At 44.6% G+C, this 17,247-nt stretch overlaps 1 protein-coding gene across 6 annotated transcripts in view; it reads left to right on the plus strand.

Annotated features, from left to right (window-relative positions):
* LOC144196417 (neuroligin-1-like) overlaps nt 1-17,247 on the plus strand; it is a 66,127-nt gene that overhangs the window by 2,433 nt on the left and 46,447 nt on the right. For 5 of the 6 annotated variants that reach the window (XM_077716578.1, XM_077716580.1, XM_077716581.1 and 2 more), the window contains exon 2: nt 14,962-15,580. In XM_077716578.1, coding sequence (XP_077572704.1) covers nt 15,055-15,580 — 526 coding nt within the window. In that variant the 5' untranslated portion in view covers nt 14,962-15,054. Of the gene's footprint in view, nt 1-9,542; nt 9,637-14,961; nt 15,581-17,247 lie in introns of all 6 variants that reach the window. The other variant, XM_077716577.1, reaches the window with a different exon arrangement.

A 17,247-nucleotide genomic window follows, 5' to 3' on the forward strand; every position in this document is an offset into this window, starting at 1 on the left:
GCGTTTCCCTAGTAATAACATAAATAAGTAATATAAAAATATCACGTCCGGGCAGCTGTGTGCTGTCAGAGCCTTCAAGGCCTTCTCTGCTGGCCTAAGAAATATCTGAATTACAGACTGATGTTAATTATATTTTGTCCATGAATACTTATTAAATACTTCCAAATTGTGTGTTAGCTTCCTTTCAATGCTTTCCCCCCTGGTTTCACTGCTTCCAGATGTGTGTTTTCATATTGAAGCATTCAACCAATCATATTTCAGCCCTTATTTGTTGCCAGGGTCAGAAATCTGTCTCAAGGCCGTCACAATCAATTCTGCAGGCTCTGCTGCTAGCGTCATTGTGACTGTTGCTTTTACCAATCGGAATTCGATTTTATGACACCAAGGCCTTCTCGCAGGTGTAGGGATACGTCATCGCTTTCACCAACTATGATTGGCTAGTGATAAGAGTGGACTAGCCAGAGCTACCAAAATGTATCTGGAGCGAGCTGCACAAGCAAATATATTGTTGTGTTGATTTAATAGTGGTTTTGTTAACCCGCAATGGCTGAACATCATTAAGAAAGGTCAGACAACTCCAAAAAAGGAAGCCTGTCACCCCCGAGAATGAACATTTCCAGCAGTAAATCAAATAAAAACGTGTGCCAGAAATACGACATGACAGGTTCGACTTTCAGCATTAGCTTCGATGGCGATACAAAAAGGAGGAAAGAAAGGAAGATGGATATTGTGTACAGGTAAAAATAATGTTTGGTGAATAAAATATGGCTATATTCTTAAATAATATTTTAATTGTATGTGGTTATTATTGATTATTTTTTATGTCACAGCTGTAGCTGCAGTAGATGTTTTATAGCCATAAAATAGTTTTTGAGGGTTGGATTGATTCCGACAGCTGAAGGCGTTACTAGGAAATTCATGGACCGCCACTGCGTCCGGGCAAGGTCATTTCTAAAATATTGCACAATCAAAGATATTGCACACCCCGAAGTTATTGCACAGAAGGAATTGTGAGTCGTGCCAATGCAAGTTGATGGGCGTGGGGGGAAAAACTGTCGCTATGTCTATTTGTCTGAGTTTTGTGAGACCTGTATCGTCTGCCAGGGGGCAGCAGCTGGAACATGTTGTGAGCAGGGTGGTATGGATCCCTAACCATGTGCTCTGCTGAGGTAGCGAGGGCTGGGAATGTCATCCAGTGAGGGCAGGGAGCAGCCGATAATCTTCTGGGCGGTGTTGATCAATCTCTGCATAGCGTTTCTGTCTGCTGCCATGCTTCCAGCGTACCGCACTGTAATGCAGTATGCCAGCATGCCCTCCACAGTGACTATAGACGGTGATCAGAAGCTTAGTGTCCAATCGGACATCGAACATAGGCCCTGTCGTCATCATCAACATCAAAAGCCTACTTGTCATCACACCCACAAACTGCACATGACAAAATTGGTAGTGCTTCTCCATAAGGTGCGTTTACTCGGCAAAAGACCTAAATAAGTGATCGTAATTTGGCATTCTGCTGTTATGGATATCTTGCATCACCCCCCGACCGGGTCACTTACCTCCACTGCCTTTCACTTACCTTCCGTCAGTCAGTAGGAGGCAGATAACCACCCAAACATCTATTCATATTACCTCAGAAGGGAATGTGTGTTGTGTTACCGCAAATTTAGAGTTCTGATGGATGTGGGGGAAAAACTCTCTTTAAGCCTATTGGTCCGCACTTTGTGGGACCTATAGCGCCTGCAAGAGGGCAGCAGCTGGAACAGATTGTGACCAGGGTGGTATGGGTCCCCTAAGATGTTCCTGGCTTTGCTGAGGTAACAAGGGCTGGCAGTGTCTTTCAGTGAGGGCAAAGAGCAGCCGACGATCCCCTGGCCAGTGTTAATCACTTTCTGCATTGCCTTTTTGTCTGCTGCCGTGCTTCCAGCGTCCCACACTGATGCAGGATGCTCTCTACAGTGGTTCTATAGATGGTTATCAGAACCTTGGTGTCCAAGTTGTTCCTCTTGAGTACCCTCAGGAAATTGAGTAGTTTTTGGGCCATCTTCACCACTGCCGTGGTGTTTGTAGACCAGGACAGCTTGTCCGTGACGTGGTCCCCCAGGAATTTGAAGGACTGGGCCCTGTCTATGCAAACTCAATTTATGAGGAATGGGGCCAGATCTGTGTTGCGCCTTCGAAAGTCCAGGATTATTTCTTTAGTTATTTTGGTCGATGGACACTTGGTCCCCGGACGTTTCGTTGAACGGACATTCCGTCGCAGGATTCGCCCGCTCTCAAAATTATAGTCATGAGAGAGAGAGAGAGAGAGAGAGAGAGAGAGAGAGAGAGAGAGTACAGCAAGGTGTTAAAATATCAAAATTATCAATAAGAGCCCTCATTTAACACATTGGCTGCCATTGACGGCGGTACACGTCTGATGAACCTTTCTCTCTATTTATAACTGAGAGAACTTGCAATACAGCAAAGTGTTGAAATACTTTATATGGTCATTTTTATCAAACAAATCAAAGTCTTAGTATACTTTTAGCCCGGAGCTTTGACATTAAAATAAAAGGCAATAAGTAAAAATATTTTAATAAAAAGAAGACAGAGCAAATTCCCAGATGGTGTTTTTTTTATTAAAACAGTAAAACTTACAAACTATGCACAATGGGTTGTAGTTACAGACACTCCTCTACTTACGAACATTCAACTTATGAACAAACAGTACATATGAACATGTCTGCAAATTGCGTTGTCAAAAAATGTTCGTAAGTTCGATTTTGTAGTGCGTGCCATTTTACGAGTAGTGCTTCTTTCTGCCGATAATACCGACGCCTGGCGCTGTGAGGACTAAGCTCACCCAGCATCCACCTTCCTCTGCTCAGTTGGTTGCAGTGCTGAAGTGCTTGACGTATCTCCAGTGCGCAATGAACCTTTTTCATTTATATCATTAAATACCTCGTGCATCCATTATTCAATATGGTTGGTGAAAAGTAAAAGGCTTCTAGTGAGGGAGGTGCAAGGAAGAGGCAAGCCATTTCATTTGAAACAAAAGTGGCAATAATAAAGAAGCTTGATGTGCGTGAGAAAGTGGTGAGCGTTGCAAAGGAATACAAGTTGAATCGTTCGACCGTCAGTACCATTTATAAACAGAAAAATTGAGCAGCAGGACCCAAATATTGAACGTTGCACAAAGGTTGCAAATCAATTGAATGATGCCATACAGTGCTACCACATTTATGATGAAAATAAAGAAGAAAACTGCAATCGTCATTAGATAGCTTCTTTCGGCCAGTTTCTCGTACATCTCTCTCTCGATCTCTCTAATGTATGCACAGTGTTCCCTCGCTACTTCGCGGTTCAGCCACCACGGACTCAGAGCTTCGCAGATTTCTTTTGGAAAAAAAGAAAAATACAAATATTACATTTAGACAACATATTTTACAGTTTTTTTGTTATAACATGATTTTCACTCTCTCTGCCCGTATTCTATATGGTGTACTGTATACAGGGGGGTAAAAAAAACAAAAAAATCAAATTAAGCATTTTTGAAGGGGCATCCCTACTTTGCGGAAATTCACTTATCACAGGGTGGTCCCGGTCCCCATTTAACGCGATAACCGAGGGAACACTGTATACAGTACTGTATGTGTTCTCCATTTTATTAAATGTTTTTTTTTAGTACAAACCAATGCTGGTTACTTATACCAGCCTTAAAAATATAAATGCACATATATAAACCTTCAATACACTTATATAGGCCTTAGACATACATTATAATAAAAATAATAGCACTTAATCAACTTCAATTTGAACAATTTCAACTTATGAACACATTTCAACTTATGAACAAGCGCTCGAAACCTAACTCATTCCTTAGTAGGGGAGCGTCTGTACTGTACTTTGTTTGCATGTTGATCCGTGTTTTCAAAGTCATCCGTGAGCTTTTTCAACCATTCATTAACAACTGCATGTCTTTTTGGTGTCTCTCGGCATAATACCGCCTGAAGCATGTTGTACTATTATTTCCCAATCATTTTGCTCAATTTTGAGTTTGTTTATAAGGCGAGATAAATTTGGATGGACGACTGACATTCCACATTGAAATGCGTGGTCCCAACCTTCAACAGAATGTTTTGTGCATGGTAATCCTTTTCTCTAACATTCCATAAGGGGATAGCAAAACATGGACGGTGTCGCCTTCCCCTTAAAACAGCACCTCGCCAATTAGTCTCAAAGTAGATAAGAAATTCTTTCCTTGTATAGTGAAGCCATTAATTCATTCAATACTTCTATGACATGCTCCTTTGGGACGAACTCCAGTGCTGTAAGTTTTTTTTTATTTTATTAGGAAAGCATTCATTAGCTCATTATACCAATTTCGTAGGCCACGTGCCTGAATTTTTCTCCAAAGGCATTGACTGAAATGGAAAAAGCACCCAGATGTATGAGAGTTTGGAAAATTCTTTTCTATACTACTTATTGCAGCTTTTTCAAAATCAAAAATTGAACTAGGCTCCATTACACACGTTTATTTAATATTAGAAAATGTCATATGTTATTTTACTTTTAGATTTTGTAATGCAGTATACAAGTGGAACAGTATGATTTTCTCCAAGGAGAGCATGGATGGTGTATAGTTGATGCTTGGCAGGTGGTCGCCCGGATGTTTGGTCGCCGGGCATTTGTTCGCCGGGCTTTTGGTCCCCCGGACGTTTGTTCGCCGGGCGTTTGGTCCCCGTTGTTCCTCGGTCTTTTCGTCGCCAGTCGAATAGTGACAGAGAGTTTACTCTTGAAACCAGCTCTCAAAATTATTTTCATGAGTGAGTTTAATATCTAAGAGAAAAGTTTTATATGTAAGTACTGTTTAATACCTAAATACTGTTTAATATCTAAGAACTGTTTAATATCTAAGTACTGTTGAAACCAGTCCTCAAAATTATATCATGGGAGTGAGTTTAATATCTAAATATCTACTGTTTCAACAGTACTTAGATATTAAACAGTACTTAGATATTAACCTCTCTCTCATGAATCAACAGTAAATAATTAGATATCAACCTCTCATGAATCAACAGTAGGTTTTTAGATATTTACGTCTCATGAATCAACAGTAGGTATTTAGATATTAAACTCTTTTTGAATATCATTTTGAGAGCTGGTTTCAACAGTACTTAGATATTAAACAGTACTTAGATATTAACCTCTCTCTCATGAATCAACAGTGGACATTTAAATATTAACCTCTCTCTCTCATGAGACAACAGTAGATATTTAGATATTAAACTCTTATGAATCTAATTTGAGAGATATTAAAAAGTACTTAGATATTAACCCCTCTCTGTCTTGAATCAACAGTAGATATTTAGATATTAAATTCTTGTTGAGAGCTGTTTTCAACAGTACTTACTCTGTCACCATTTGACTGGCGACCAAAAGACCGGGGACCAAACGTCCGGCGAGCAAACTTCCGGCGACCAAACGTCCGGCGACCAAACATCTGGGCGACCAAACGTCCGGCGACCAAACATCTGGGCAACCAAATGCCGGCGACCAAAAGTCAGGGCGACTAAACATCCGGGTGACCAAACGTCCGAGCGACCAAACGTCCGTCGACCAAACGTCCGGCGACCAAACGTCCGGCGATCAAACGTCCGGGACCAAACGTCCGGCGACCAAACGTCTGGCGACCAAACGTCCGGTGCCCAAACGTCCATCGACCAAATGTCCGGTGACCAAACGTCCGGCGACCAAATGTCCTGCGATCAAACGTCCTGCCAGGGCCTCCCCCTGATTCCCAATGTTCACTTCCATATTCATGTTTTTAATAGGGAGTACAAATATGTTACTTAGTAGGTAAAATCTTAAGAAAAATTACAAGTTGTATTTCTGAGATAATTTTTGAATCAAAAGCACATTATTAGGGTCAATATCATAAAGAATCCAATGTGTCTGTCTTTGTAAAAGCAAAATATCAATGTCAAAGAACTCTACCTTGATAATAACCTGATGCTTTCTAATTACTGAAATTACAATTTTCTTACCAGAAGTGTAACATCTTCAAATCTGTCTAAGTCCTCATCTTCTGTATCCGGCATAGAGTTGTCCAACAATGCTGGATTCCATAACATTATTAGCGTGTTCCTCGTGGGGTTTCGTAATAGTGATTCCAGCTTTGACGAAAGCTCAAACTACAGTGCTCGGCGGCACTTTGGCCCAGGCATCGACAATGCATTCCAAATCGTCACGTAACTCGTGTGACGCTGCCTGCCTTTTTGTATGGAACCTCTATGTTGGCGGTGATTCGAAATTCATCACTTCAGGGCTGTTTGCAAAGCTGTTCCTCCCCGCTGTTAAATTGTGTTCGATCCATGGCTTCAGTCCATTTTCCAAGAGTTCACACCCGCATTCTGGTGTCATTCACGTCAGGTAGTTGTAAAGCTAAAGTGCTGTTTCTTCGAGTATTGAATATGTTTTTGAGGGTTAAAAGCGCTACGAGCACTCAGGAGTCAAATGCCTTGCCATTCGCCTGTGATGTTTGAATGAATTTACCGTAACGCTTGGAATGGGTGAAGGGGCTATTTTTAGGGTGAACGTCCACTGTGTTGATCGCAATAAGTAACGTGTCGGCAAGAAATAAAACCAGTCACTCAAGCGGTCAGGGACAAACAAAAAATGGAATTTAGTGCACAAACAAGGTGCACCGACTGATTAGTCGCATCAACCATTTTAGAGAACATTTAGACTCTTAAGTGTGCCCTATTGGTGTGAAAATAAATGTAAATATAAAATATGCTTGTACTTTCAAAAATTCCAATATCGGAAACCATTTATGGAACTAATTGATTTCCTAAGTAGAGGTGCCACTGTATAAAATATTGTTGTCAGTTAAGCACTGCTAAAGCTTTTTGATACTTTTAATTTTTCTAACTGACGCTCTAGTGATTGATTCGCCTGACTTTGGTGCATGCATCATGGTTTTGATTCCCACTTAATGGCGGTGTGATTGTGAGCGCAGTTTTTTTTTGGCTTGCTTTGGACCCATTGCTTTGACCTGAACTTTGCACTGATTCATTTTTTTCCAAGATAGCACCGTCACGCGGAAGCCAGTACAGTAGCTCTGTCCACTCTTATTTGTTTTTCGTGTTTTACAGCCCTATCTTTTTTTTATTCCATTTTGATATTTCTTAATACATTCCTTTTTACTTTGCATTGTACTTTTTGCTTTGGTGTTTTTGCAACTTTCTTCGTTCTGTTAGCCTGGCTTCTTTCAGCTGCTTCTTTTTTGGAGCCATTCAACCATGTCTACGCTGTCATGCACATGGGACTGGCTGTTGCGATGCGCAACACCTCAATTACCGCTGAAAATTTGGAGTTGGACAAAAGTGCCGGGAGAAGAAGCAATACTCCTGACCAACCATTACATCATGGGATAAGATGGAAGAGCTGTCGGCGCTTACCAGGCGGGAAGCAGAGTCAAGGAGTTCTGCTCTGCTGCTGTTTTCTCTTTAGCTCCAGACTACTGAGGAACTATGCGGATGAGCTTGGAGGAGTGACTCGGCATGTTCTCTGCCTCGGTCCCAGTCTGCAGAGGTTCCCCATCTTGTGGAGGACTTCCTGTGTGTGGTTCCAGTTTTTGTCCAACTTTCAGTCTTTTTGAGTCTTTATCCGTTTTAGCTACCGCAACCAAGATGGCACCGTTCAAGTGGCAGCTTAAACCACGGGTGGGCAAACTATTCTTCAAAGGGCCGCAGTGAGCACGGGTTTTCATTTCAACCCATTGAGAGGGCATCTTTTCACCAATTTGGTGTCCTACAAGTGCAATCAGTGGATTGTAGTCAGGTGCTTCTTGTTTTCTGCAGAAATCTCATTGGTTAAACTTTCTGTGCTATATCGGTTGGAACAAAAACTTGCACCCACAGTGGCCCCCGAGGACTCATTTTCCCATCCCTGAGCTAAACTATCGTAAAAGCTCTTGGCTTTGGTTCTAATAATGTTGGTATCCAGAGGATCCGTCTAGGGCAGGGGTGGCCAACCAGTCAGAGACCAAGAGCCACATTTTTTACCGTGTTACCGCAAAGAGCCACATTTTTTACTGTGTTACCGCAAAGAGCCACATCACACAGATTTATTGTAAATGTCACACACCAGCATAGTAATGACATAAATTGACTCCTACAGTACTAACAGCACAGGCCAGTCATTATCAACAATGAACATTGTGTGTGCACTGTCTCACACAGACAAACTCTCAGTTCAACCAAGTCCACAAACAAAAATATAATAATTTACAATAGCGTTTTTCTTTTTCTATGCATGTTACTTAGTGGGACTTCTGTCATAAAATCAGCGCCTATTTTTGCGCAACATTCGCTCCTTGTGAGCTGTCATTTATTATGAATGGCTTTTCGCTAGTTAAAAGCCATTCATACTAAATGACAGCTCACAAGGAGCGAATGTTGCGCAAAAATAGGCGCTGATTTTATGACAGAAGTCCCACTAAGTAACATGCATAGAAAAAGAAAAACGCTATTGTAAATTATTATATTTTTGTTTGTGGACTTGGTTGAACTGAGAGTTTGCCTGTGTGAGATAGTGCACACACAATGTTCATGCGAGGCAGACCAAGGCGAGAGTGCTCAGCCGGGAGCAGCCAATAGGAGAGCGAGGTGTACACCCACGTGGTGGGCGAACTAGCGCGCCCACCACGTGGGTGTACACCTCGCTCTCCTATTGGCTGCTCCCGGCTGAGCACTCTCGCCTTGGTCTGCCTCGCAGGGGGTGTGGCTTTTTCAGCCGACGCCCGATCTTTGGGATACTTTTTGTGTGCGCGACGCCGTTCATTGTCGCTTCTGGTTCACGGGAGCTCTCCCACTCTGTTAAAAACGTTTACTCAAATGACCTTGCTCCTACTGGGAAACTTTGAGGTATTTTCATCCCAAGCACATGCGCATTGGACGAAAATACCGTATTGAACTCAAGCGAAGCGCACACGCAAAAAAAAATAAAACACAAATACAAACTTTGATATGGACGTAAGAGCCGCATGAAACCGGGCAAAGAGCCGCATGCGGCTCGCGAGCCGCGGGTTGGCCACCCCTGCTCTAGGGTATTCTCCATCTCAATGATGATTGTATTCCTCCGAAATGGAATCCAAAGAGAAGGTGGAACATTTGTGTGGGGTAGACCTGCCAACTGGCTTAACAATTATTTGTTCATGCCGAGCCATGTGGCCAAACTGGTTTTACAATTGTTTGTTAAGACAGTGGAATGTAGGATAGGCCAATTAGCTGGCCTTGCAATTGTTTGTTCGCACCACGAATTGTAAGATGGCTAACTAGTTGGCCTTGCAATTGTTTGTTCGCCTGACTGGTCAACTCGTTTTTGTTTGAATCGCGCAGTATAAGATAGGCTGCTGCAGTTTGTGTGAGCTATAAAAATATTGTGTTTGCATACAACTTAAACCTACAAATGTCTAACCATATTAGCCCAAAGTTTTGTTTACATAAACTCTGTCCTATGTCACTGTCTTAGAAATACTACCATGTGTTCCTATATAGAGACTGACCCCGTGTTCATTCAGAGAGAATTGCGAGGACAACAGACTGTGTGGTTCACAGCTGTTTGAGCATTCTCCAACCATCCCGCAGTCTGGTAATAAACCTATTTCCTATTTAAATTGATCTCACTCTTTCTTAACCTGCTCCTGAAGTTGCATTTCAGATCTATCAATTTGTTTTATTTGGCACACATTTCATCTCCTGCAAAAACACCCAGCCTTGACTGCCATCCATTTCAGCGCCAAAAAAGAAGCGCTGCCCTGACTTCTGCCATTTTTCATCTCATGTCTTCCATCTGCGAGTTTCAGCGGGGGTTGAATTACACGGGGCGGGCGTTGAAGACGCATTTTCATTACCGATTCCAAATCCATACATTCTGGTAGAGGCTCGCTATCGTCTTGCTCCGCGCAATGCGAAATGTATGTAACGTAATCCAAAGAAAAGGAACTACACTGTTTGTATTATCGATTTGTCATTTTTCTACAGTGAAATGTCTTCTCTTGTGCTGAGTGTCACCCATTTTGGTGCTCTGCTTCCACCACTTCACTCCACAAAAACAAAATAAAAACACTGACAACGAACGGCGTTCGAAATTACTTAAGATAAGGTTGAAACATGGATAGTGGTTGTTGTGAAAGAAACGATGTAAGCCCAGTAGAGTGTAGCGAGATGGTAAATGGAGAATCAATGCATCCACGGCAATTTCAAAATAAAATAACAGATATGGGAAATGTATAGACGATTGAGGGGGATTTCATAACTTGTATCTTGTTTTCCTATCTTGATATACTCCTTTACATATAAAAATCTTTCGTAACCTGGAAACTTTGTACATAGAAACATTAGTTAGTGGAGGTATAACAAACACAATTTTGACAGCTTCTAAAGACTATTAGATCAATATTAATATTAATAATAATAATGGTTAAATTTAGAGAAAAAATGTAAGCAACCTTTGCCTACCACCTCAATACAACAATACCTTGAGATACGAGCTTAACGCATTCCGGCACCGAGCACAGCTTAACGCATTCCGGCACCGAGCACAGCTTAATGCAATCCTACACCGAGCACAGCTTAATGTATTTCGTCACCGAGCACGTATGTCAATTTACTCGTATCTCAAATAAATTTTTCCAATCTAAAATAACTAAATACAATTATTATCAGTTCCCACCCTCTTAAGAATCACCTAAAAACAGGAAATTACAATGGCAAAACATGATTTTGATTGTTCTAATTCACTACCTATGCTCACAAATTAACAAATGCCTATATTCTGGTAATGATCTGCCATAAAATATGACAATATGATGGACATCACTGTTTAGAGTTCTTATCTACGAGACAGACGATAGGGGCTAACACGGTGTGGGCATGCCGGTCCGGGGGGCGTCCGTGCTGGCCAGAAACGAGATGAAGCAGTGGTAGTTCCGGCGGGTGTCCGCGCCGGCCGCTGACAAGGCGTGGGCGTGGCCGGTCCGGCGGGTGTCCGCCCTGGCTGGTGACGATGAGTGAGCCTGGCTTGTCCGGCAGGCCTCCCAGCTGGTCCTTTAAGTGCTGGCTTAGCCCCCTGTCCTTAACAGACACCAGAATCTTAGAATGGTCGTTGGGCACTTTACCCTGGCTGCTCGGAGGGCTGCCAACTCCCTCTTGCCGGAGCGTCGCTCTTGCCGGAGCGTCGCTCTTGCCGGAGCGTCGCTCTCGCCGGAGCGTCGCTCTTGCCGGAGCGTCGCCGGCCCCTCGTCTAGGGGCACCAGAGCGTCGCCGGCCCCTCGTCTATGGGCACCAGAGCGTCGCCGGCCCCTCGTCCAGGGGCGCTGGGGCGTCGCTGGCCCCTCGTCCAGGGGCGCCGAAGCGTCGCCGGCCTCTCGTCCAGGGGCGCCGGAGCGTCGCCGGCCCCTCGTCCAGGGGCGCCGGAGCGTCGCCGGCCCCTTGTCGAGGGGCACCGGAGCGTTGCCGCTGCTTCCAGGCGGGAAAGAGCTGGGCGGGCAGGAGCTGGGTGGGCAGGAGCTGGGCGGGCAGGAGCTGGGTGGGCAGGAGCTGGGCGGGCAGGAGCTGGGCGGGCAGGAGCTGGGCGGGTAGGAGCTGGGCGGGCAGGAGCTGGGCGGGCAGGAGCTGGGCGGGCAGGAACTGGGCGGACAGGAGCTGGGCGGACAGGAGCTGGGTGGACAGGAGCTGGGCGGACAGGAGCTGGGCGGGCAGGAGCTGGGCGGGCAGGAGCTGGGCGGGCAGGAGCTGGGCGGGCAGGAGCTGGGCGGGCAGGAGCTGGGCGGGCAGGAGCTGGGCGGGCAGGAGCTGGGCGGGCAGGAGCTGCGCGGGCAGGAGCTGCGCGGGCAGGAGCTGGGCAGACAGGAACTGGGCGGACTGGAACTAGGCAGGCCAGCCGCCATCGGAAGCCTGGTTCGTGGCTTTGGCACGGGTGCGACTGGCAGCCCCAGTGGCAACGGGAGTCCTTTGCGGGGCTTTGGCACGGGAATTTGGGAAGCTTGGAATGGTGGTCGGGGAAGCTTGTACAGCCGTGGTCAGACAAAGCATCTGGACAGGTGTGGTCGGGCGAGGAGCTTGGACGGGCGAGGTCGAGCAAGGAGCTTGGACGGGCGAGGTCGAGCGAGGAGCTTGGGCGGGTGAGGTCGAGCGAGGAACTTGGTCTTGGGCTCGAGCGTCCAGGCCCTCCTTCCGCTTCGCCCTGCGGCACGACATTCACTGCCTCCTCCGGGAGGATGTCACAGCCCACCCGCCGCCACGTGGTGGCCCATTGTAGGTGGCCAGCCGACCATGTAAATGCTGGTCGGGGTAATCGGAGAAAAAGCAGGGGTCATCATCCTCCGGTGGAGCGTATCGGGGCCCAAATTGATCTAGAAAATCACTGACCGTGTCCGAAACTTCGGCAAACAAATCAATTAGCTCCCCGTCGTCCTCACCTTCAGAAAAATCAGAGTCCCTCCATTGAGATTAAAGACCCGCTGGAGCTTGACATCAGATATAATGGGCGATGAACATGACTTTACTGTGCTGGCAGCCCAGTGCGACGGGCTGAGCTAACGGTGGATGTAAAGGTGGGCGAAGAATCAGAATTACCTCCTAGCCGGGATTCTTCTGCTGCTAGGACGTCCCTGAGGTGCCCACGCCACGGTGTGTCCATTATAAACTCCCTAAACGATTTTGAGGGGTTTCTCATTGAATCAATGTGGTTGGGGGACTTCGAGGAGGATAGCTGGCGTTGATGAGTGTGCCGGCGCGAGCGTGGGTGCCGTCCCGCTGGGTCCATGATGGTCGGATCGTCTCGTTACGGTTGTGCCGCGTCGCCGTGGCACGACCGAGGGAAGTTAGACCCATTCGCGGGGACGCAGGATAGAACGAGAATGGCTGGTCTCATCACGGTAGCTTTTAATGACTTGTAGCGATGTATGCTGTGACACGGCGTGTCGCGCAGGAAGATGAAAAAAAAAAAATGAAAATCAGACATAGGCATTGTCGTCATCATTGACTTGACAAAAAGCCTAGTAGTCATCATACCCTCAGCAGCGTATGACGAAATTGTATAGTGCTTCTCCACAAGTTCGTCTTCCCAGGCCAGACACATTTATGACATTTATTTATGACATATTCATGCTTGTTAGCTCTCCGCCTTGAGCGCCATTTTCCGGCGACTACAAGTTGCCTCACCGATGCCAACAAGAATAAGATGGATCACTTACCTCTCAGTCTTTATACTTACCCTCCCTCAGTCATCCTGTGGAAGGTAGATCTGCACCAAACGACCTTCCTGTTACTTCAATTCGACTTGACTTAATTTCATAGTAGGGATATGTGTAGTCGTCACGTCACGTGTTGCTGCAGGTTCAGAGACCTGATGGCTGATGGGAAGAAGCTGTCCTTGAGCCTGTTTGTCCGTGCTTTGTAGGACCTGTAGCGTCTGCCAGATGGAAGCAACTGGAACAGGCTGTGTCCAGGGTGGTATGGGTCTCCAACAATGGACCCGGCTCTTCTGAGGTATCGGGGGTTGGCAATGTCTTCTAGCGATGGCAGAGAGCAGCCGACGATCTTCTGGGCAGTGTTTATCACCCTCTGTATGGCTTTTTTGTCTGCTGCCGTGCTTCCGGTATACCACAGTGTAATGCCATAAGTCAGGATGCTCTCCACAGTGGCTCTGTAGAAGGTTGCCAGAAGCTTGGTGTCCAACTTGTCCCTTCTCAGTACCCTGAGAAAGTGGAGTCGTTTCTGGGCCTTCTTCACTAACACTGTGGTGTTTGTGGACCAGGAGAGCCTATCCGTGACGTGGACTCCCAGGAATTTGAACGATTGGACCCTGTCTACACATACTCCGTTAATGAGGAGTGGGGCCAGGTCTGTGCTGCGCTTGCGAAAGTCCAAGATTATTTCTTTAGTCTTTGTGGTATTCAGTGTAAGATTGTTCGCCGAGCACCAAGAAGACAGTTTGTCGACCTCGTCTCTGTAAGCTGACTCATCCCCGCCTGAGATGAGTCCGATCACAGTGGTGTCATCGGCGAATTTGATGATAGAGTTTGACTGGTGGGCTGGTGTGCTGTCGTATGTGTACAGGGAGTACAGGAGAGGACTCAGTACACAGCCTTGTGGTGAGCCTGTGTTTAGTGTGATGGAGGAAGAGAGGTGTGGACCCATTCTGACAGTTTGTGGTCGACCAGTCAAGAAGTTCTTTATCCAGCAGCAGATTGAAGAGGATAGTCTAGGATAGGATAGGATACGCTTGGACATAAGCAGATGATCCGACAATGACTACCACTTCCGTCGCACTTAAATACTCTAATCAAGGATAGTTTACAGCCGCTCTGACCTGACGGCAAGCCAGGAGGGGCAAACGAGCTGCTCCTGACACTCAAAAAGCTCTATTTTCAGACAAAATTGACAGCCACAGCCCTCTGTCATTTTGTTTGGTGCAGAGTTGAGTGACAGTCCTGTCTTCCCCCTTTTTAGTGGCAAGCAGAACATGCATTTGTGAGTTTCAGCGTGAATTTTGACATTTTTTATGATTTTTCTTTTATATTACAAAAAAAAATCTGCGTTGTAGTGAAGCCATAAAAGTTGAAGCCACAAAGTGAAAACGGATCACAGTATATGTCATCAACTTTTCGTGGTGGTGGGATTTGTGTGTAGGATCTACCGTTTTGGCCCAAATATAAGACGACACGTTCTTTTTCAAGACTCAAATTTGAAAACACTTTTTGAACACCAAATTCAATTTTATACCCAAAAATAATGACAGCATACATCTGAAACAAATGTTTTTAACGATATATTTGAGAGTGAAAAGCATGTTATTTTGCCTCATTCAAATCATATAAAAACTGTCAAACACACCTTAATATCTGCAAACTTTCCCTTATGTATTTTCCTCAGTACTAATTGTAGCACTTTTTTTCTTCTTTTTTTGCAGGGGTTGGATTAAGCATTTCATATTCATACTCTGAAATGTTCTATTCAGTCATCTGTTTGTAAATTAAACTAATTCACTTCTTGGACTCAAGCAATGGTTATATGGAGGAAACATCTTTGGACTGGACATCTCATGTGTCAGCCTTATACATTCAGCAACAAAATGGAATACATTAATTTGGAGTGTCACACAACCTCTGGCAAATGGACAACTTTTCTATGGCTATGTGTCCTTATAGTAAGCACGTTAACTGTAGAGGCTGAGAAACTTGATGAAAATTACCCAGTGGTCACTACCACCAATGGCAAGCTCAGAGGAATAAAAAAGGAGTTGAACAATGAGATTTTGGGACCTGTAATGCAGTTTCTTGGTGTCCCATTTGCTACCCCACCCACAGGTGAGCACCGCTTTCAGCCACCTGAGCCATCTGAGCCATGGTCGGGTACCCGCAATGCAACACACTTTGCCCCAGTGTGTCCCCAAAATATTGTGGATGGCCGCCTTCCTGATGTAATGCTACCAGTGTGGTTCACCAACAGTATCGACGTTGTATCCTCTTATGTCCAGGACCAGAGTGAGGACTGTCTCTATCTTAACATCTATGTTCCCACAGAAAATGGTAAGTGGAAAAGGGACCTGTGGGGGTTGGTTATATGCAGGATAGTGGGAAGTATCATTGAAATGAAGATGCGAGCTACTCAAAAGTGGTTTTATACTAATTTATTGTGTATGTATTTGTAAATGGCTATGCTCACATCATTCTCTTCTTTCTCTTATGGAGACTGCAAGAACTTGAGTCGAATTTAGCAGACTACACCCACAACTCAATAAGGAAGGGGGATAAACATTTACCGTATGTGCTCGCATATAAGCCGCACCCAGAAAATTGCCTTGAAATTTTTGAATATTGCTTGTGTTTAAGTGAAGATTTGACTATCGAATTCCATGATGTAGCTCCTGAAGTGATGGACTAATATACCTAAAGCCTAAAGCAAGAAGTACATTTCCAAAATTTAACAGATGTTGGTGTTGGCAACCGTGGACAGTAGCCATGTGGTGTTCTTCAAAATGCAAAATAATTGATTAAAACCGGGAAAAGCTGGTTATCTCTTTGTCGGTATTACAGTATGTTTACTGTGTTCCCACTCGCAATTCCAAACAGTAAAACAACTTATTTGCATTTGCATTCCTTATTTATTTTTTTTAGCTTTTTAAATTAATTTTATTATTATTTTCTTTTTTTATAATACATTAACTTGCATACATCATTAGTATACTTTAATGAATTTTAATGAATAGAATTGGTAATATTAAAAATTAATTTGAATTATTTTTGATAATTGAATGTAAAGTATGAATCTGCTAAAGAAAAATTCAAGTTACAAAACCACCCATTTTGTTACGAGAGGTATATTGCAGGTGTGCTCACAATTCTGGGGTCTTGGTTTATTTCAGGTCACTCTTCACTGTGTGGAGTTTGCATGTTCTCCCCAGGCTTGCGGGGACTTCGTGACTAGGAAATGGTGCTCTGACATAAATGATCGAGATGTGTCAGGATTTTATTTCACATTATTATTATATATTCACTTGCAATGAAGAATGTTTTGCTTTACAATATTTTTTTGCTCGTTATCAGATTATATTAGATTACAGTAATACTTGAGATACGAGACGAATTTTGATATACAAGCATACAGCCTCTATTTATGAGAGCATCCTGATGTCGCAACTCCCTCGTGTAAAGGTCTCTACAAGCATTGGGCGGAGCGTTGTATTTTTTTCAGCGTTTTTTTTTTTTCACTCCTTTAGTCAGTGCGTGGTGGACCTTGCTCGCCAATACGAGAAGAGTATAAAACTTCCCGTTGGAAAGTGGTCATACGTTCTCTGTCTCTGTCTCTTTCTGTCTCTGTCTGTCTCTCTCTGTCTCTCTCTGTCTTTCTCTGTCTCTCTCTGTCTCTCTCTGTCTTTCTCTGCCTCTCTGTGTCTCTCTCTGTCTCTCTCTGTCTCTCTCTGTCTCTCTCTGCCTCTCTGTGTCTCTCTCTGTCTCTCTCTGTCTCTCTGTCTCTCTCTGTCTCTCTCTGTCTCTCTCTGTCTCTCTCCGTCTCTCTCTGTCTCTCTCTGTCTCTCTCTGTCTCTCTCTGTCTCTCTCTGTCTCTCTCTGTCTCTCTCTGTCTCTCTCTGTCTCTCTCTGTCTCTCTCTGTCTCTCTCTGTCTCTCTCTGTCTCTCTCTGTCTCTCTCTGTCTCTCTCTGTCTCTCTCTGTCTCTCTCTGTCTCTCTCTCTGTCT

Source organism: Stigmatopora nigra, chromosome 5 (assembly GCF_051989575.1).
Source record: "Stigmatopora nigra isolate UIUO_SnigA chromosome 5, RoL_Snig_1.1, whole genome shotgun sequence".
NCBI lineage: Eukaryota > Metazoa > Chordata > Actinopteri > Syngnathiformes > Syngnathidae > Stigmatopora > Stigmatopora nigra.